The sequence below is a fragment of the Passer domesticus genome, chromosome 13 (assembly GCF_036417665.1).
Source record: "Passer domesticus isolate bPasDom1 chromosome 13, bPasDom1.hap1, whole genome shotgun sequence".
Taxonomy (NCBI): Eukaryota; Metazoa; Chordata; class Aves; order Passeriformes; family Passeridae; genus Passer; species Passer domesticus.
Window position 1 is genome coordinate 1,647,919 of NC_087486.1, and position 20,871 is coordinate 1,668,789.

General features: G+C 58.1%; 1 protein-coding gene across 8 annotated transcripts in view; it reads right to left on the bottom strand.

Moving 5' to 3' along the window:
- Positions 1 to 16,677, bottom strand: part of ABLIM3 (actin binding LIM protein family member 3) — a 43,912-nt gene extending 27,235 nt beyond the window's left edge. For 3 of the 8 annotated variants that reach the window (XM_064387738.1, XM_064387737.1, XM_064387736.1), the window contains exon 1: positions 16,255 to 16,675. In XM_064387738.1, coding sequence (XP_064243808.1) covers positions 16,255 to 16,267 — 13 coding nt within the window. In that variant the 5' untranslated portion in view covers positions 16,268 to 16,675. Of the gene's footprint in view, positions 1 to 16,254 lie in introns of all 8 variants that reach the window. The other 5 variants (XM_064387741.1, XM_064387735.1, XM_064387739.1 and 2 more) reach the window with 4 other exon arrangements.
- Between the last annotated feature and the right edge of the window lie 4,194 nt (positions 16,678 to 20,871).

Below are 20,871 nucleotides of genomic sequence, written 5' to 3' on the forward strand. Positions count from 1 at the left end.
GACAGAAAGGAGATTATTGCTGGCTGCTGCGGGAGGGATTTGCTGTTTGCTGCTGCTGTGTTTTGTGTTTGCAGCTTCCCGTGTGGAAATGCTCTTTCCCTTGAACCTCCACCCACCAGCCCCGTGGATTTCGGGGCCGTTTCCCAAACATATGGCGCATCCATCAGAGACATAAAGGCTGCTATATTTAAAATATTACAAAAGAAAAGCCAGGAGCTGACATTTTTAAACTAGGCCAGCGTCTGAGAGAGGGAGAAATGTGGGGATTGAGGATTTTCCCTGCCAGATCAGAACAGCAGCCCCGTGGGATGAGGCAGAGCCAGGCTGGCACCTCGCCACCCTGCAGCAGACTGTTGCTTCCAGAGTCTGGGAGCACTTTTGGGAGAGGATCCGCCTGCTCTGTCCCTGCCTGCACCTCCGAGGAGGCTGAGCCCAGCCCTGCTGAGCTGCTCTGCACGGGGAGCTGCACCACTGGGCTCCTTCCCTGGTTCTCCTGGGGATGGAGAAGCTCCTGAATTCCCCCTCTCATCTCTCTGTGTGTGCCCAGCATCGCTGACCTGCCAGGCAGACAAACTCCTGCCTGTTTCCTAAAGCCAGAGGCTCCTCCAGCTCCTTTCTCCCGTTCTGCAGAGTGCAGAGCACTCCCTTGTTTTATTTTAAACCCTATTCCTGTCGGCATTGTAACTCCAACCTGGGAGACTGCGTCAGAGCCAGGGAATGAGGGGTGGTGGATTTGCTATTTTTAACTCTTTCTACTCCGGGGAGCCAGCTGAAATCAAATCCCCACCCAGAGGCTGTATGGATATTAATGCAACGAAATGGGAATTTGGGCTGGGGGTGACAGCTGGCAGAGCAAGCCCTGGCGTCACCGAGGGGACAATGTCCCCAGAAATAGGCTTGGGGCAGGGATATTTGTTACAGAGCCCTCTCAATGCAGCTCCATTCCAGGGGATGAGTTACAGCTCGGGGCTGGGGGCAGAACTCCAGCAGGAACTTCCCTGGCTGGCTCCAGATTCCTCCAGGTGCTCCCAGGGCCTGGAAGGGGCTGGCTGGAGGCGCTGGGAGCTCTGTCAGATCCGCGGCTGAGCAGGGAGGGCACTGCCACGTCCGCCCGAGCCTTCCACTGGGAGCAGAGCCGGGTCCAGCAGAGCCGGGCCCAGCGGCAGAGCCAGGCCCAGCAGAGCCAGGCCTAAAAGAGCCGGGCCTAACAGAGCTGGGTGCAGCAGAGCCACGCCCAGCAGAGCCGGGCCTAACAGAGCCGGGCCCAGCAGAGCCGGGCCTAACAGAGCTGGGCCTAGCAGCAGGGAGCTGGGCTGGGCTCGGTTCCCCAGCAGAGCCGGGCCCAGCAGCAGCACCAGGCAGAGCAGAGCCAGGCCCAGCGGTAGAGCCAGGCCCAGCGGCAGAGCCAGGCCCAGCAAAGCTGGGCCTAGCAGAGCTAGGTTCAGCGGCAGAGCCAGGCCTAGCAGCAGCACCAGGCAGAGCAGAGCCAGGCCCAGCGGTAGAGCCAGGCCCAGCGGCAGAGCCAGGCCCAGCAAAGCTGGGCCTAGCAGAGCTAGGTTCAGCGGCAGAGCCAGGCCTAGCAGCAGCACCAGGCAGGGCAGGGCCAGGCCCAGCAGAGCCAGGCCCAGCAGAGCCAGGCCCAGCAGAGCCGGGCCCAGCGGCAGAGCCGGGCCCAGCAGAGCCAGGCCCAGCAGAGCCAGGCCCAGCAGAGCCAGACTTAGCAGAGCCGGGCCCAGCGGCAGAGCTGGGCCCAGCAGAGCCAGGCCTAGCAGAGCCAGGCCCAGCGGCATGGAGCTGGGCTGGGCTGGGCTCCCCACATGGGACCCGGGGAATAGCAAAGCTGTTCTGGGATGCTCTGCCTTGGCAAAGCCCACTCTGCTTTCAGGCTGAGAAAACCAGAGCTGAGCTTGCACAGCCCCAGACTTCTGCCCCAGGCAAGCAGCGGGACACACAGGCACAAGCAAATTTGGCAACTTGATGCTTGTTAAATGTGCATTTAATTGAGATTTATAGGGGAACTTGCAATAGCAATTGATTATCAAAATCAGATTATTTATGGAGGTTTAGCAGCTATACAGGAGATTAATGCTGGTTGCAGGATAAATCCTCAGTAAATGTATGTTTCCCCAGTAATCAGCTAATAACATGTCAACCTAATTATCTCCTGAAAGGGGCCCAGCAATTCTGACACACACTGCAAGGAGATATTGTCATCTGCAAATGGCCACCAGAAAGCCACAAGCAGCTCTGCCTCCACACCCCAGGGACTCCCTGTGCTGCTGCAGCTCCTCTGTTTTCCTCAACTAGTGTTTGCTCATTAAAAAAATATTTACTGAAGGTTTTATTGATATGTTTCTGCAGCAGTGAAGCTGTGCCACACAGCCAGCCCTGCACCCCAGCCCTGCCCTGAGCTGCTCAGGGCCACCCCACGCTGTCCCCTCCTCTCCCCAGATGCCAGGATGTGCCACAGGGATGTCCCCAGGGAATCCCATCCCTGGGAGGGGCAGGAGGGTGCCCTGCCTCTGCCATGGCCAGGGCGGGCACAGGACCATGCTGTGGGATGCAGAGATGCTCTGGCAGTCACCATGGCAACCCCAGTACACAGCCAGGAGAACAAAGCTGCCACGAGAGAAACAGGAGAAGGGAAGAGAAAAGGAAGGTGGGAAAGGGGTGGAAGGGAAAAAGCAGGAAAGGCAAAAAGCCATGGAGCAAAGGCTGGGGCAGAGGGAGCCGTGGGGAGGGAAAAGAGCAGTGGTGGAGGATGGAGGCTGCTCCCCTCGGGATGACCTTCACACCTCTGAGACATTCCTGTCCCCTTCCACTGTCCCAGCAGAGGATCCCTCCAGGACATGGCCTGTCCCCTGCCAGTGTCCCACTGTGGTGCAGGAGGTGACAGCTGCCAGACCCCAGAGGAGCCCTGAGGCAGCTCAGAGACCCTGGGGGATGAAGAGATGGATCCATGGATGGATGGATGGATCCATGGGCCAGGTGATTCAGCACCTTCCCCTGTCCCAGCACAGATGGGCTGGCTCTGGTTTTGGGGCACAGCCCAGCACACACACCACAGCAGCTCAGGGCTCTCCCCCTCTGCCCCAGCTCTGGGTCCAGGCACATTTCTCAGCCCAGATGTGCCAGCTCTTTGTCCTGCTGCTCCCCAAATGGAGCAGAGCTGCCTGAGCCCCCTAAAGGTATTTTATGGCTCAGAACACAAACTATAACCAGTCCCAATTCCACAGCAGTGCCTGGTTGTGAAGGGAGCCTGGAACCAGGGGAAAACAAAGTACAGGACAATCCACGCACGGCTCAGGGCTCCCCTGAACCCCAGAGCAGGGCCAGGGTGGGGGCAGAGATGCAGCCACCAATCCCTTGTACAGCAAAACACATCCACACTCTCCACTCTCGCTTCTCCTCCCCGCTTCAAAGGCAGAGAATCCAAAACCAGACGCCAGGGTTTGGGTCAGAAAGCAGCAGCTCCAACCTCTCTCAGCAGGAATGGAAAATAACATCCCACTTGGCTGTTTATCCTAATGAAATAACAAATCCAGAGGGAAGATCCCCTCTGCAGAGCAGCCCTGCCTGCAGCTGAGCAGGAATCACAGACACAGCCTCTTGCTGTGAGAACAAGAACGGGCATCCAGAGAGTTGGAGGAGGTCACAGGTACATGGAAACCTGGCAGGAATGGGAGAACAACAGAGAAAACAGCCAGAAAAGGGACTGGTGAAGCAGCTCAGCCATTTCAGCACATTGGAGATAAAAGGAACCACTGAGGTGAGTGGCAGAGGTGCCAAGGAGCTGCTGGAGCAGGGCACGGGCACCCAGGAAGCTGCTGCAGTGGGAGAGGAGTCTCCACAAGTAAAACCACCCCTCTGCACCAGTGTGACACTCCCAAGGGGGCTGCACACCCCCCAGCCCCACCCTGAGCCTCAGCTGGGGGACGTGGGGCTGCCCACGGGGCAGGGCCACAGCTGGCCAGGGATGGCAGGGACATGGCAGGACAGGCACAGCCCAAACAGTGAAACCCCCCGGGGCACACGAGGGGCCTGGCACAGATGGGATTCACAGAATTCAAAGAATCACACAGAATTCACAGAATCACACACAATTACAGAATCACCAGGTTGGAAGAGACCATCAAGATCATGGAGTCCAACCCAGCCCCAATGCCTCAACTAAACCCTGGCACCCAGTGCCACATCCAGGCTTTGTTAAACACCCCCAGGGATGGTGACTGCACCACCTCCCCGGGCAGCCATTCCACAACTTTATCACCCTTTCTGTGAAAAACTTTTTCCTAATATCCAACCTATATTTCCCTGGGTGCAGCTTGAGGCTGTGTGCTCTGGTTGTGTCAGTGTTGCTGCAGACAGAGCCCAGCCCCAGCTGAGCACAGGCACCTTCCAGGAGCTGCGCAGAGTGATGAGGGCACCCCGAGTCTCCTTTTCTCCAGGCTGAGCACCCCCAGCTCCCTCCTCTCCTCCTTCCCACACTCGTGCTCCCCTTGGCTCCCCGGTTCAGAATCCTGACTGCCAGGGCAGGGGGAGCTCTGGGCAGGCAGACAGGGCTGGCTCCTGCTGGAAGCCCTTGGTGCCTTTCACGGGGGCTGGGCAGACAACAGCCTTGCACTGGCGGGCTGCAGGAGAGGGCCAAGCCCTGGCACGGCTCCTGCTGCTCGTGGGCACAGACTGAGTGCTGCTGATGCCTTCAGAGGCTCCCTAGAGTGGAGGCTGGACTGGAAAAGGAATAAAGCAGGGATTTATTCAAAAGCCTTGAAAGATTACACCTTGGGCAATGCAGGAGCCCGGCCGTGGCTCCACCCCACAGGGACTCCTGGCCACGAGTTCTCACTCTTGGATCAGTTCTGCTCCATTCCCACACTGGGTTCAGTGTCCCATTCCAGCCCCAGGTGCTGCAGTCCCACCCTCCCAGGCTGCTCTCCTCCATCCCCTGGTGTTGGCACTTTTTGGGCTGCAGCTGCAGCGGTGTCCTTGGTTCTGGGCTGGCAAAGGATTGTTCTGTGTGCCTGAGCTGTGAGGAGAGCTGCTGGCACTGGGTGTGGAGTGCAGAGTTCTGCACCAGGGCAGTGCAGAGCTGGGAAATACCAAAGCATCACTCCCTCCTGTGAGGGTGGGCTTAGCCCTCTCCATCCCACCTCTGCACGTGGAAATAAATCCATCTGTGGGCAGGAAAGCGCCAGGGACCCTCTGAAGCCGAGCTGCGGGCACAGAACTGGAGCATTCCTCGTTAACAAACCCATCCATGCAGCTCCGCTCACCCTTCCCCGCTGAGATGTCCCTCCCAAGCCGAAGCGACAGTCTGTCCCCAAGAGCCTCTGCATGCCACTTCGCCCAGCTCCTCATTAGCGACAATTAACGGGCAATCAATGGGCCCGGCAGAGCTGGCACTTTCCGGGAACAAGTCCCCTTTCAGCGGGGGGAAAATGAGCGTGGTGGGCTTTGTTGTGCTTTTGGTTAAATGAGCCAAAATCTGCCTGCCAGGGAACAGAACTGTGACCCAAAGTGGAGCCTCGCTGCCACCTGAGCAGCCAAGCAGGCAGAGAGGGCTGGGGCTGCTGCAGGGTCCCCTCCTGGCCACCACAATGTCCCCTCCTGGCCACCACAATGTCCCCTCCTGGCCACCACAGTGTCCCCTCCTGGCCACCACAATGTCCCCTCCTGGCCACCACAGTGTCCCCTCCTGGCCACCTGCAGGGTCCCCTCCTGGCCACCACAGTGTCCCCTCCTGGCCACCACAATGTCCCCTCCTGGCCACCACAGTGTCCCCTCCTGGCCACCTGCAGGGTCCCCTCCTGGCCACCACAGTGTCCCCTCCTGGCCACCACAGTGTCCCCTCCTGGCCAGCTCTCCCTCTGGACACCCACGGGATGCTCCCAGCCCAGGGCAGGCAAGGTGGCAGCAGGGACCAGGGGTAGAATCCTGGAATGGTTTAGGATGGAAAGGACTTTAAAACTCATCTCATTCCACCCCAGCCATGGCAGGGACACCTTGCACTGTCCCAGGGGGCTCCAAGCCCCATCCAGCCTGGCCTTGGGCACTGCCAGGGATGCAGGGGCAGCCCCAGCTGCTCTGGGCACCCTGTGCCAGGCCTGCCCACCCTCACAGGAAGGAATTCCATCCCAATATCCCACCTAACCTCGCTCCCTGGCAGTGTGAAGCCATGCCCTGCATCCTACCACTCCATGCCCAGTAAATTCTCTCTCTCCACATCTCTTGCAGGCACTGGAGGCCACAACTGGGTGATCCCAGAGCTTCTCTCCTCCAGGCTGGACAATCCCAGGTGTCCCAGGCTTTCCTGGAGCCCAGAGCAGGATGCAGCCCTGCAGGTGGGGAGTGGATGGACACTGTCCAGCCAGGACAGTGCTGCTGGCTCAGAGCCACCCCCAGGGACCAGGCAGCATCTCCCCAGCTTTACTCTCCCCTGGAGCTGGGCACTGCTAACCCTCCACAGCCTCTGCTTCCCTGGGTTCCTGTCTAGCTGAGAGAGGGAAAAAAAAAAGATTAAAAAAGGCAAGAAAGCAAGAGGGAGATGGCCTGGATGTGACAGGCTGGGGGGTGACACAGGAGCCTCGTTAGCAGCATTTTTTCCCTGCAGTTGGAGCAGGGGCAAAGCCAAGGAGAGTTTCCCAGCTCCTGCACAGGGGCAGAGCTGGGTGGGCAGTGGCACCCCAGGGTTCAGCTGATGGCTCCTGCCACATCCCCAGCATGGGAAACTCTTTGTCATCCCTCCAGCCACGCTTCCTGCAGCTCAGGGGGAGCATCTGACCACGCTGTGCCTGCCAGGGCTGAGTCTGGGGGGGTTTCACACCCCAAAGAGAGCTCGCAGTGCCTCGTGCCACCGGATTTTGGGAGCACAGATCCGGGCCAGCCTGGGGATGAGAGGGGGTGAGGGACTCAGCAGTGGCCACAGCAGACTGCAGCAGCTCTCCAGAGCAAGGATCAGGCAGATCTCTCAGCTGACTAAGAGCCCTTTGTGCCCAGTGGCTGTGCTGCACCGAGAGAAGCCAAAGCAATTAGCATTTCTTGGAGACACTCTGGAAAATCCTCCCCGAGTGCTGGGGAGAGCTGCCACGAGCTCAGCAAAGGGCCTGGAGCCACCTCCCCTCCAGGGCGACGCTGTGCTGGCAGTGCAGAGCAGCACTGTCCCCCCGGGGGGCTGTGCCCTCCTTGCTGAGCCCCCCGCCAGTGCCACCCCCCAGGTGTCACCCTGGCCATTACAACCTGCCAGGGGCACAGAGCCTGGCAGCTCCCAGCTGGGAAAGGGCACTCGGGGAGACCCAGGAGCGACCCCATCCCCAGCTGCAGCCTGCAGGAGGGGAGCAGCAGTTTGGGGGTCCCATGGGAGCAGTTTGGGGGTCCCATGGCAGCAGTTTGGGGGTCCCACGGGAGCACCTTGGGGATCCCACGGGAGCAATTTGGGGGTCCCATGGCAGCAGTTTGGGGGTCCCACGGGAGCACCTTGGGGATCCCACGGGAGCAGCACCTTGGGGATCCCACGGCAGCAGCAGCAGCTGGCCAAGGCACGGATTATTTTTAACACTTCTTGTAGAATGCAGAGCCCGAGCTGCTGCTCACCCCAGCCCCGTCCCCAGCACGTGCAAGGCACAGATCTGCCAGCCAGGCTTTTTATAGGGTTTCCTGCTCCTGCTGGGCACGCAGCTCGGCACGGCCACACCGTCCCCTCCCTCGGCAGCCACTCACATGCCGTGCACCAGAGTCTTTCCATTCCCCCTCGAGCTGTTTCCTCTTCTCTCCTTATTAGGGATCCACCTACCTATCCATCTTCTCATTCTCTCCCCCTCTGCGGCTATTTTTAAGATGCCATAAAAGCTTTCAACGGGGAGCATCCTCGGGGAGGGAAGGGATTTTATATGTAGCCCATCAGAAGGAGTCATCACCACATAACTCACCACACAGGCAGCGCCTTTCCTTCTTTTATTTTTTTTCAAAAGCAGGGGAGGGGAGAACATCCACACTCAATCCCTCAGCCAGCTCATCCAGGCCATCCTTTTCCAGAGGGGAAGGATCAGACCCAGCCCACTCCTCTGCTGGTGGGACAGCAGTGCCAGCTCTCTGCAGTGGTGTCTGGGGGTGGATGAAGGGATGTTCTGCTCCCTGAGCAAAGCTCCAAGCTGGGCTCACCCAGCTTTGTGCCTCAGCAGCTGCCACCAGCCGAATTTTGGCCTCCTTGCTGAGAGGGGGCTGAGCTCCCCCTGTGTGCCCACACTGCTGGAAGCTGCTCTTGCTTTGTGAGCAAAAGGTGGGGGAAATTCCAGCCCAACAGCCTCCGAAGGCCCCAGGGGATCTCATTCCTTCTTTTAGGAGAAGCCCTCGAGGGTTCCATTCCCTCTTTTAGGAAAAACCCTCGAGGTTTTCATTCTCTTTTTTAGGAAAAGCCCCTCGAGGATCTCATTCCTTCTTTTAGGAAAAGCCCTCGAGGGTTCTAGTCCCTCTTTTAGGAAAAGCCCTCAAGGGTTCTATTCCTTCTTTTAGGAAAAGCCCTCAAGGATCTCATTCTTTCTTTTAGGAAAAGCCCTCGAGGGTTCCATTCCTTCTTTTAGGAGAAGCCCTCAAGGATCTCATTCCTTCTTTTAGGAAAAGCCCTCGAGGGTTCCATTCCCTCTTTTAGGAAAAGCCCTCGAGGGTTCCATTCCTTCTTTTAGGAGAAGCCCTCAAGGATCTCATTCCTTCTTTTAGGAAGAGCCCTCGAGGATCCCATTCTCTTTTTTAGGAAAAGGCCTCCAGGGTTTCATTCCCTCTTTTAGGAGAAGCCCTCGGGGATGGAGTGCAGAGGATGGAGTGATGCCAGGCCAGCCCTGGTGAGGATCCCCGTTCCTTTGGCAGCCCTGGGCCCTGCAGGGGCTGCAGCTCGGGCTGTGCCTCAGGCAGGGGTTTCACACTTGGATTTGCTCCCCCTGCTCCTCTAAAGCTTCGAGGTGTTTGTTCAGGGCCACCCTGGGCCGGCCACCCTGCTGGGACCCTCTGTGGCTGCCCTGAGAGCCCAGGCTGGCAGCAGCTGGCACTGGGATCCCCACATGTCCCAGCAAGTGCCTCCGAGCAGGCAGAGACCCACCCAGTCCCCAGGAGGATTCGAAAATAGCTCCCATTCTCCAGCAAGAGCAATCCCTGGAAGTGTCCAAGGCCGGGGTGGGCAGGGCCTGGAGCACCCTGCTCTGTGCAAGGTGCCCCTGCCATGGCAGCGGGTGCTGCAAGAACCTGGAGGTCCCTTCCAGCCCTAAAAATCCAGGAATAACCCAGGAATAATCCAGGAATAATCCAGGAAAAAAATCAGGAAAAAAAACAAACAGGAAAAAAACCACAAACAAACAGAAAAAAAAAAACAAACAGGAAAAAAAAACAAACAGGAAAAAACAAAACAGGAAAAAACAAAACAGGAAAAAAAAACAAACAGGAAAAAAAACAAACAGGGAAAACAAACAAACAGGAAAAAACAAAACAGGGAAAACAAACAAACAGGAAAAAACAAAACAGGAAAAAACAAAACAGGAAAAAACAAAACAGGAAAAAACAAAACAGGAAAAAACAAAACAGGAAAAAACAAAACAGGAAAAAACAAAACAGGAAAAAACAAAACAGGAAAAAACAAAACAGGAAAAAACAAAACAGGAAAAAACAAAACAGGAAAAAACAAAACAGGAAAAAACAAAACAGGAAAAAACAAAACAGGAAAAAACAAAACAGGAAAAAACAAAACAGGAAAAAACAAAACAGGAAAAAACAAAACAGGAAAAAACCAGGAAAAAACCAGGAAAAAACCAGGAAAAAACCAGGAAAAAAACAGGAAAAAAACAGGAAAAAAAACAGGAAAAAAACAGGAAAAAAACAGGAAAAAAACAGGAAAAAAACAGGAAAAAAACAGGAAAAAAACAGGAAAAAAACAGGAAAAAAACCAGGAAAAAAACCAGGAAAAAAACCAGGAAAAAAACCAGGAAACAAACAAACAGGAAACAAACAAACAGGAAACAAACAAACAGGAAAAAACAAACAAACAGGAAAAAAACAAACAAACAGGAAAAAACAAACAAACAAACAGGAAAAAAAACAAACAGAAAAAAATAAACAGGAAAAAAAACAAACAGAAAAAAAACAAACAGAAAAAAAAAACAAACAGGAAAAAAAAACAAACAGGAAAAAAACCCCAAACAAACAGGAAAAAAACCCCAAACAAACAGGAAAAACAAACAGGAAAAACAAACAGGAAAAAAACAGGAAAAAAAAAACAGGAAAAAAAAACAGGAAAAAAAAACAGGAAAAAAAAAACAGGAAAAAAAAAACCCCAGGAAAAACCCCAGGGCTGGCAGCACAGCACATCTGGGTGTTGGGAAGGACAGGCAAGGTGCAAGGTGCTTTCACAAGCGAGGTGGGGCTGAGGGGGGCTGCTCAAAGCAAAGCTCCTCCTGCCCCCCAGCTCTCCACACGTGCCACTTGTTGCCAAGAAAAACCAGAATCCAAGGGGATGGCTTCAAACCTGAGGCACTGCTCCCCTCTTGCACTGCTGTGCTCCTCAGAGAAACCTTCCCACGAGGACTTCCCCAGGTCTGAGCCTTTTCCGAGGCTCAGGAAGAAGCTGATTCAAAATGGAAGTGGAGTAAAATTTTTCTCCATGAAGAGAAAAACAAATGATCCTCGGGGCTCTGCAGACCCTGCCAGGCCAGCAAGGGTAAGAAGAAAGGAAGGTCAGACAGGCTGGCTCAGGAAAGCTCAGCAGCAGCTCCTTTTTCTTTCTGCTCTCTGCCCCAGGCAGTGGAGAAAGCTCATCAATTCCCAGGGCTTATGGCTGATACTGATAAAGCATTCAGAAAACTGCACCTGAGCTGAAAAATGCACCCAGAAACTCAGGCCTATCAAATACCTGAGCCACCAGCAAATAAATGGAACCCGTGCAGCCCAGTTTGCTCCTGGGAGAGATCACTTTGGGCCTGATAAAGCTCAGGCAGCTTTTCCTGAGAGCCAGGAGTGCCCACGGGGCTGGGGGCAGTGCTCTGCAGCTGCTCTGCTCCCCAGGGATGCACTGAGCCCCTGGCCCCAGAGGTGCTGGGCACAGCAGGACCTGGCACAGCCCAAATCCCTGCTCCAGGCTTCCAGGTTCCTGCCAGCCTTGCCCAAAACCAAAATCCCTGCTCCAGTCCCCTGCCAGCCTTGCCCACAGCCCAAACCCCTGCTCCAGGCTTCCAGTCCCCTGCCAGCCTTGCCCAAAACCAAAATCCCTGCTCCAGTCCCCTGCCAGCTTTGCCCACTGCCAAATCCCTTCTCCAGTCCCCTGCCAGGCTTGCCCACAGCCCAAATCCCTTCTCCAGTCCCCTGCCAGCCTTGCCCACAGCCCAAATCCCTGAGCCTGAGGCACCTGGTCCTTCCCTCCACATTCCCTTCCCTCCTGCAGAACTCTCCATCATTCCTCAGCCCAGCTCCTGCCATGACCACTCCACCCCCAGCTGCTTTCTGGAGGTTCTGCAGCGCTCACAACTCAGGCACTGATGCATTTAAGATCTAAAAATACCAAAATAGCGAGTGAGGTGTTCCCAGCACTTCGTGATGGCCCCAGCACGACAGGACTGCGGGGTCTGGCAGGAACTGGGTGGGTTTTTCCTCCCTCCTTCCCAGCAAAGGCAGCAGCACATGGACTCCTGTCATCAGCCCAGCCTGCTGGCATCCCAAACGCTGTTCCCCTGCTCAAGCAGCAGCAGCTGATGATTAGAAAATGTGCTGTTTGTTTCAGAAGAGCACGCTGGGCCCTTGGAAGAATTCACTCGCTTCCACTGACCTTACAGCACGCACCCCACGGGTCTGCAGGGCCACTCTCCATGGCTCCTGCCCTTCCAAGGGCCAGCTGCCAGGAGAGAGGGTTTGAAAGAGCCTGGCTGAGAGGATAGAGCCCATCCAGCAGCCCAGGGACAGAGCTGCTGCCTGGGATTGGAATTCTCTGGCAGCAAAGCAAATGCAATGGGTGATTGTCCCTCAGGCTGCCCAGGAGAACAGGGGATGATTTGTGTCTGGTTGTTTGTCACAGTCAGGGCACTGAGAGGACTAAAATGCAGGCAGGGAGTCTGGGAGTTCCCCTTGGTGCCCAAATTCTGGAAAACACCCTGCTCAGGACATCAACAGGCTGATCCCTCCGGGTTCCCTGCATCTCTGACCACAGGAACCCTCCCTGCTGCTGTCCCCAGGGTGGGACACCTGGTGAATCACCTGCCCCAGGAGCAGGGCTGGAGCTCCCAGAGATGTGCAGCACCACGGGATTCCTCTTTAATTACACAGGGCCTTAATGGAGTTTGCTGGTAAACACCTTGTAACCACATGTGCCTGCAGATTACGGGGTAATTACGCTTAGAGGATCACGATCTAAGAGCAAGCATGATTTAGGGAAGACAAAAATAACCAGGCAAACATGCTGCATTCATCAGGATCTGTCAGGAAGCCTCCCATCCCAAATGCTTCGCTGTCCAGCCTTTCCTCTCTCAGAGCAGGGGCAGGAATTTGAGAGGTGCCAGGGATAGGGACGAAACTTTCCACTTGGCATACCAAACCTACTTTGGGAGCTCTCCGTGCTCCAACAGCTGCTCCAAGGATGGGGAAAAATGGCTGAGCCCACCCTGAGCTGGCTCGCCATCAGGTTCTGGCCCCGTTTTTGCCAGGTGCACGTTGGAGGCAGGAGGGAGGCTGGGGGTGTGAGCCAGCCCCCATCACCCCGGGCACACTGATCCAGACCCTGCCCATGCACAGCTGGCCAAGGTTTCACCCCCAGGAGCTGGGATGTCCTTGCTGGGACCCAGAGCAAGCAGGGGCACCTCGCTGCTGCCAAAAGCAGTGCCCAGGCTGGCAGTGCCCAGGCTGGCAGTGCCCCTGTGCCACCCCAGAGGAGCTGGGGATGATGTGCAAATCCCACGGGGTGACTCACAGCCAGCACCCCACGGACCTGCAGCACCCAGACCTGCTGGCTCCCTCCAGAGCAGCAGAAGGGATCCTTCCCACTCATTTCAGAGGCTGAAATCCTCGGGGCAGTGGCAGCTTTAACCCTTTCAGCACAAACACAGCATCAGACTCCCTGCCCGGATTCCCAGGGAGATGCTGGCTGCAGGCAGAGCAGACTCCAGGGGTGATTTTAGGGGATGTTCTCTTGGCCAAGGGTTCATCCTACAAGCTCCAGCTCCCATGGAAATGCCAAGCAGCAGCACAGACCTGTTTGCTAGGGTAGGGATCCATTTGTAAGCAATTAGTGAGAGGCAGTGATAGCCTAACAAAGGTAAACAGCAGCACTGTGCCCTCCAAACCCTCACTGCGCGTCTGGAATCCCAGGAGCAGAGGCCACCTTCCCACCCTGGCACCCTCAGGGCCAGCTGAGCTGCTCTGCAGCCTCAGGACAGGAATTTACACCTGACAACAAGTGGTTTTATCTCTTCACCCCAAATACACAATTTTCACCTGGCTTTGCCTTCATCGTGGGACAGAGGCTGACATGGTGACACCCACACCCAGGCTGAAAAGCGACCCCCTGTCCCCTGAGCAAGGCTCCTGTGCATGGAGCATCTCCGGGGATAATCCCAGCAAATCCTGCCCAGAGCTCCTGGAGGCCTGGCAGATTTGCTCAGCAGCGTGGCTCGGGGCCAGCCGTGGCCCACAGCCACAGGTTCCCTGCCTCACATCAGCTCCAGGCAGGGGAGAAGCGTGAACAAAATGCACCCAGAGAAACGGGAAGCAGTGGTGGGAATTCACAGATCAGATGGTGGCATTCTGTCCTCAGCTCTGCCTCTCTTTCCTTTGCCAGCCCCAAAATTTTAGGCCTGCAGGCACAGGCACACCTGGGCATCATAAATCTGTGCTCAATCTGGCTTCTTCAGCCCTTGTCCTGGGGGGAAAGCAGCCAAAAAATGAAAGCAGCAGGCCTGGCCATGCTGGGAGGGCTGGGAAGCCTCTGGCAAGTGGCACCAAACTCCAGTGAGCCACTGGCCACCAGCAGAGGGGTGAAAAAGCCATGGTTGGTCAGTGCCAGGGGCATCACAGGGGTGACACAGAGATGGCACTGCCACAAGGCTGCAGGATTTGGGTTTTGTGCCTCGTGGATGGATTGGAGGGCTACAGGCTGGGGAGGGATGCCCAGAGCTGGGTGAGGCAGCTCTTGGCACCATTCACAGAATGTGCTGAAGGCAGAGATGGCCCCTCAGCCCAGCCTGGCTCTCAGAGCCGTGCTGGAACACAAGTGAAGCAGCATTTGGGCATCCAAGCCCTGCTCGGAGCCCTCCAGCTGCTGGGAGAGCAGCTGGGAGCCCAGGAAGGCAGAGCCAGCCCCAGCAGGGCTTGCACAGCCCTGGGGGGGTCCCAAAGGCCCCTGCAGTGACCCATAAAGCACCAACCCCCAGCACCCTGAGCGACCAGGGGGTGCCACAGAGTTACCAAGCCTTGACTAAACAGGTGGCTACTTAAATTGGGGAAATGGCAACTTAGGCAAAGACTGCAAAGCCCCCCAAAGGGCTTGGCAAGAGCCCTGGCAGCTGCTGGCACTGCTGAGTGATGTGCCCAGGGCCACAGAGCCGGGTGGTGGCAGGAGGAGGAGCAGCTCCCAGGGACTTCTGGCTGTGCCCAGTGACCTCCCTGTGTGGCAGGGCAGAGCAGGGGACAGGCAGCAGGGTTTGAGTCCCTGGCACATCCCTGGGCAGAGCAGAGGGCAGGCAGCAGGGCTTGGCACCTCCCTGGGCAGAGCAGGGAGCAGGCAGCAGGGTTTGGGCAGAGCAGGGGGCAGGCAGCAGGGTTTGAGTCCCTGGCACATCCCTGGGCAGAGCACAGGGCAGGCAGCAGGGCTTGGCACCTCTCTGGGCGTGGGAGGCCGCAGCTGAAGGAGTTTTGCAGCACCATCAGCTAGCTGGAACACAGCAGTGCCACAAACAGCCCTTATCTCCAGCAGCAGCTATTACGAGCTGGCAAGGAATCCCAAAAGGAACCAACAGGCGTTTGTCAGAATCGGCTCCGAGGAAGCCCAGCAGTCCCACCTGGCCACGGTGGGCACCGACCCCAGCAGGGCTCTGCAGCAGCCCTGAGGAGCAGAGGGAGGACCCTTTGTTTCGGGCATCCTGCAGGATCAGGATCAGTCCCTATTGTTTCCCACCTAGGCAGCTCCAGCCCCGCTCCCCCCGAGGGGGCTCGCTCCTGCCCCAGGTGTGGCTCGGGCACAGGGCACCTGGAAACTTTGCCTCTGACACAGCCCAACAGAGCTGGAATCACCTGTTCTGTTGCCTCGCAGCGTGCCAAGGCATTTTTCACGGTGTTTTGCTCGGGAACCACCCCAAGCCCTCGGATTGAGAAACCTCAGCACGCCAGTGCAATGGAGAAGTTGCTGCTCTGCTGTTTTGTGCCTGGGGGAGGGCTCTGCTCCTCACACAGCTCCAGGAGCCACGGGAGGGCCAGGGGGGCTTCCCTGGGCAGGTTAGCCCAGGAGGAAGCCCCTCAGGTGGCCATCAACACGACTCCTTCACCAGGGACTTGCTGCTTTTAAAGGCAGGGATCTCAGCCGTGGTGCCAGCGAGGTGGGCACAGCTGTCACCCAGCACGTCAGGCAGGGAAAAGAAATTGATTGCGACTTGCTCAACCCTGATCAATCTTCCCAGACTTTCCAGCAAGGGCACAGAATCCAAAGTGAGCAGCCTGGTGCCAGTTCTCGTCTTATGCAGCACATTTCCGAGCTCTGCTTCTTTAGAAATTCATCCACAGCGCATGAGTGCCTCCGTCCCTGTCTCACACGCACAATAGCAACACCCACATCCCCAGCTGCAGAAGGTTTGGGGTTTTTTTTATTTTTCCAGGATTGCACCTGTGCTTTGCTCAGGTTTCTGGGTCTCTCCTCGCCCTCCTCCTCCTGCCCTCCCGTCCATTTCTGCCCAGGCACAGGCAGCAGCAAGTGAGGCTGTGCCTGTCAGAGCGCTCCTGGCTGCCTCTCACCATGTTGCGTATCGACATTTCAGTCGATGCTCTGCCCTCCAAAACCCCAGAAATCCAAGCCAAGAAAAGTACTCCGCGGAGATAAGCGCCACGGCTCAGCCCACATCAAACACAGCCGAGCCAGAGCCTGTCAGAAAGCAGGCGAGCAAAAGGCAGGCAGGAAAACAACCCAAAATCCATCCCGCTAGGCTTGTCAGCGCCGGGATGACATTTTCTTTCCGACTGCTCCCAGCCAGCTCGGTGCGGTATCAGCCCCATTCCCCAGCCAAGGCGAGAGGACGCCGTACTCACTGCTCGTGCTCATCCTGCCGCTCCTTCCCCGTCCTCCTCACCCAACAAAGGGGCGAAGATGCTCTTCAATCCCGCTTCTCCTGCCGCGGGAGGAGGCTGCCGCTCTCCTTCTCCCGGGAGAATATCCCCGTGCGATCCGCCGCCTAACGCATCCCACGGCGGCTGTCCCCGGGGCTGTCCCCGCGGCCGGCGGATGCCAAGGTCACGGCTGGCGGGGAGGGGGCCGGCACCGGCCCGGGGGAGGGTCCCGGGGGAGCGGCGGGGGCCGGCCGGAGCTCGGCCATGCACTGCGGAGCGCGGCCGCGGCCGCCCGCTTATAGCGGCTGGGAGCGGCGGCGGGGCCGCGCAGCACCGGCACCGCCCCGGCACCGGCACCGCCCCGGCACCGCCCCGGCACCGGCACCGCCCCGGCACCCCCCGGCACCGGCACCGCCCCGGCACCGCCCCGGCACCGGCACCGCCCCGGCACCCCCCGGCACCCCCCGGCACCGCCCCGGCACCGCCCCGGCACCCCCCGGCACCCCCGGCACCGGCACCCCTGGCACCGCCCCGGCACCCCCCGGCACCGGCACCGCCCGCGGGCAGCGACCGGCCCGGGAGACACGGGCGGGGCGGACATGGATCCCTGCGCGGACCCGGAGGTGGCTGAAGGATGCTCAGCCTTGGCAGTGCCCTGCCCTGCTTTGCTCTGCCCACTGCCCTCTTCTGCCCACTGCCCTGCCCTGCCCTGCTTTGCTCTGCCCTGCCCTGGCTGCAGTTGTGCCCACAGCCCTGTCCAGCCCAGCCCTGCCCTGCCCTTCCAGCTGCCCTGTTTTCAGTCCTCTGCCCTGCCCTGCCCTGCCCTGCCCTCTTCTGCCCAGTGCCCTGCCCTGCCCTCTTCTGCCCAGTGCCCTGCCCTGCCCGCAGTCCTGCCCACAGCCCTGTCCAGCCCAGCCTTGCCCTGCCCTGGATGCAGTTCTGCCCACAACCCAGCCCAGATTTACCCTGCCCTGCCCTTCCAGCTGCCCGGTTTTCAGCCCCCCGCCCTGCTCCCTGCCCTGCCTGCAGCCCCTGAGCCCCCTGGCTGGTCCCTCCTTGCCACAGGGCTCCTGCCAGCCCTGGGTGCCCTGCTGCCTGCCCTGTGCTGTTTGCTGTCCAGCTGTGCAGCCCAGAAATGCTGTCCCAGGACAGAGGGATGCGGTTTTTGCAGTAAACTGGATTTCCTCCCGTGCCAAGATTCCCTCCCGCAGCTGTCCAGGCTGGCAGCCCTGGCTCTCCTGGCAGCCTGGGCATCTGTCCCACGCCAGGATGGGGAAGGGAGCTGAGGGTGTCTGCACAGCTGTGGGACAGAGAGGGGCTTTTCCCTCGGGATCAGAGCAGCCTTCCCTGCTGGCCGCACCTCGGGATCCCTGCCAGGGCTTCAAAGCCCTGAGCCCCTTGTTTTGTGGCTGAAACACTCTCAGTCAGAACAAAGCCATGCCCAGGCTGCTCCCTGGGTGCCCACAGAGCTGTGCCCCCTGCCCGTGCAGCCCCCAGGAAGCCGTGCTGTGATTCCAAGCTGTGGTTCCAAGCTGTGGTTCCAAGCTGTGGTTCCAAGCTGTGGTTCCAAGCTGTGATTCCAAGCTGTGGTTCCAAGCTGCGGTTCCAGGATCTGAGCTGCAGCCCTGCCACTAATGACAGAGGTTTGTCATGCAGCGTGACAGGCGCCGCGTCTCCCGCGCTGCTGGGGCTGCAGAGCTGCTCACAGAGCCCCTTCGGCTTTCCTGCTGCTTTATCTGCAGCAGATGCTGCCGGTGACGTGACAAGACAGGTAGCAGGTCGCCTGAGCTGTGCCGGTGCTGCCAGCTCTCTGCACGCCCTGCTGCCTGTCCCCTTGGGCTGTCCCCTCCCCTGAGGTGTCAGGGGAGAGCAGGACGAGCAGTGGGAGTGGGAGCCTGGAGGTTCCTGCAGGGCTGGGGGGAGCAGAGCTGCTGATACAGGAAAGATTGAGAGATGCTGTTTACGAGAGCATGTAGTGACAGGACAAGAGGGAGTGGCTTTAGAGGAGGTTTAGATTAGATATTGGGAAGAAATTCCTCCCTGTGAGGGTGGGGAGGCTCTGGCACAGGGTGCCCGAGAAGCTGTGGCTGCTCCTGGATCCCTGGCAGTGGCCAGGGCCAGGCTGGATGGAGCTCAGAGGCACCTGGGCTAATGGAAGGTGTCCCTGATCCCTTCCAACCCAGGCTATTCTATAATTCTGTGGTGATTCTATGGCACAACACGGTGGGATGGCTCAGAGTTTGGCCTTCTGTAAAGTTTCCTGTGCCTGATGAGTGTCCAGGAGTGCCCTCCTCAGGGAAGGTCCCCATCCCAGCCAGACTGTCGTGAGTGGTGCCAATGACACCCATCTGAGGAGTCAATAAAGCAGCCAGGACGTGAGCTGGTCCCCACGGTTCAGCAGCTAATTGAGCTCCTTCCACTGACCTGGTTTCCAAATCTCGTTAACTTGCTGCCTTCAGAACAACTTGAAATCTCCAGCACAGACAGGCTGGGCTGGCAGGGGGCTGCACAGGAGGATGGGGTGCTCTGGTGGAGCTCGGGGGGCACCGGTGCAGAACCTCTGCCCTGGCATCCCCTCCCCAGCGGGGTGGTGCTCTGTGGGGAAGGGGAGTGGGCACTGCCAGGCGGGCAGGCTGCCGTGCTCCCTGCAGTGGGATCTGCGAGTTTTGGTGCTGGGGAGGTGGCAGCAAGGAGCTGTGACCCTTGTCACCTCCCCAGCCCAGCCAGCAGCTCCTGGGCGCTGCTCCGAGCCCCTCACCATCACCATCAGCGCCGTCCCAGGGCGTTTTGGAAATCCCATTTCCTTTCCTTTGTCTGAGCGAACTGCCTGCGAAAGCTGCCGGGAGAGGATGTTGGGGATGCCTGAGACAGGAGTCAGAAAGGAGGAAATGTCAGGATGTTAAGGCAGCCTCCTTTCATCCCTTTGTGTCTGTGCACTGCAACATGAATTTTCACAGCAATTATTGGCTGTGTTTTTCCCACACGGCTCCTGCTCCATTCAGCACCTGCAGGTCCCACAGAGCTCGGGCTGTGCAGAGCAAGGGGAACCCTGCAGAGAAGGGACACAGGAGTGATGGACATAAGAGGACAGAGGAGAAAAAGGTGCTCATTTCATTTAATTTTCCTTCCCTGGACACTGGGATTTTTATCCCTCCTCCATAAGATGCTGAGAATCACCTGAACCAAACTTCCCCTGCCTGCTCAGTCGCCGTGTTCCTCCTTTCCCAGTGCCTGATCCCAGCTGGGGAGCTGGGAGCTGCTGGTTGAGCGTGGAACCACCGCGAGCTGGGCTCAAACACCTCTTGTGCCACACCTGCACCAGGAATGGGGAGAAATCAGGCTCGGTGCCTCTCCACGTGTCTCTGCCGTGTTTCCATGTGAGGCTGTGCTCAGCTGCTGTCCCTGGGAAGGGATTTTGGTCCCCAGGGCTGGAGGAGCATCCCAGGGAAGGGGATCCCTCCCCACTGCTGTGGGACTTGGGACAGATGAGGTGAGGCTGCAATTTCGGATAGCAGGAGCTGGGAGAGACAGTCAGGAGAGTAAAGGACCACAGAACCAGCCTGTCCTGGAGGCACAGCGGGATGGGCCATCAGCAGCCTGGGCTCCGGCGTTTCTGGTTCATTGGGAGCCGGAGCATCCCTTCAGCACCCCGGGACACGGCCCACACCTCCGTGCTGGCAGCACCCGCTCCCAGCGCTCTTTCCCAGCCTCTTCCCTTCCACTGGGAGTCATTTGGGTGCACAGCTTTTGCTGCCGGGCTCCGAGAATCCCCGGCGGGCTGGAAATGCCCCTGCCGGGCATGGCAGCTGCAGCACCCATGTGTCCGTCTGTCCCTGCGGCTCCAGCTGGCCAAACGCGGCCCTGCCAGCCCAGCCCCCGGCCCAGCTCCTGCCCAGCACAGCCTCTCCTGCCTCCAGGAAGACGCGAGTGCAAAGAACAGCCGGGGATGCCCGTGGGGACAGCCCCACGCCTCGCACGGAGCAGCGGGCAGGCTGCAGAGAGGCACGACTGACTCATCACAAGCTGGTGACATTTTCCAAAAAAAGCCTCTAAGTCCGGGGCTGTGATGTTCCCAAAAGGCAGCAGAGGAGCCTAAGGGGGCTGGAGACCCCGTTCTAGCACGGCACATGGGCTGTGCCATGGCATGGAGGAAATTCTGCCTCGCTGGGCAGTTCCCATCCCTTTTCTCTTGTCCCTGGCTGCCCTGGGAGGTGGGATCTGCCAGGGGTAAGGTCAGGCGTGGGCAGATCCTGCTGTCCACTGCCCCAGTGCAAAGCCAGGCACTCCTGGTGATGGCAGAATTATTTCCCATGTGGTGGAAATGAATATTTAATTTGTGAGTCCCTGGACCACAGAGCAACTGAGAGCAGAGGAAGTGAACTGGGGCCCTGGTGCCTCGTCCAGCAAAGGTCCCCTCTCTTCCTCCTCCTCCTCTTCTTCCTCACAGCCACCACCAAGGCATTTGCCAGTGGTTTGGCTTTCTTCCAGTTTCCCCAGCAGAAACCCTTCTTCTTCCCTTCCCAGCAATTCCCCACATCAGCAGGAGGAGACACAGCCTGGCAGAGGCAGATGTTCCCCGGGCTGCCTGCATTAAAGTGA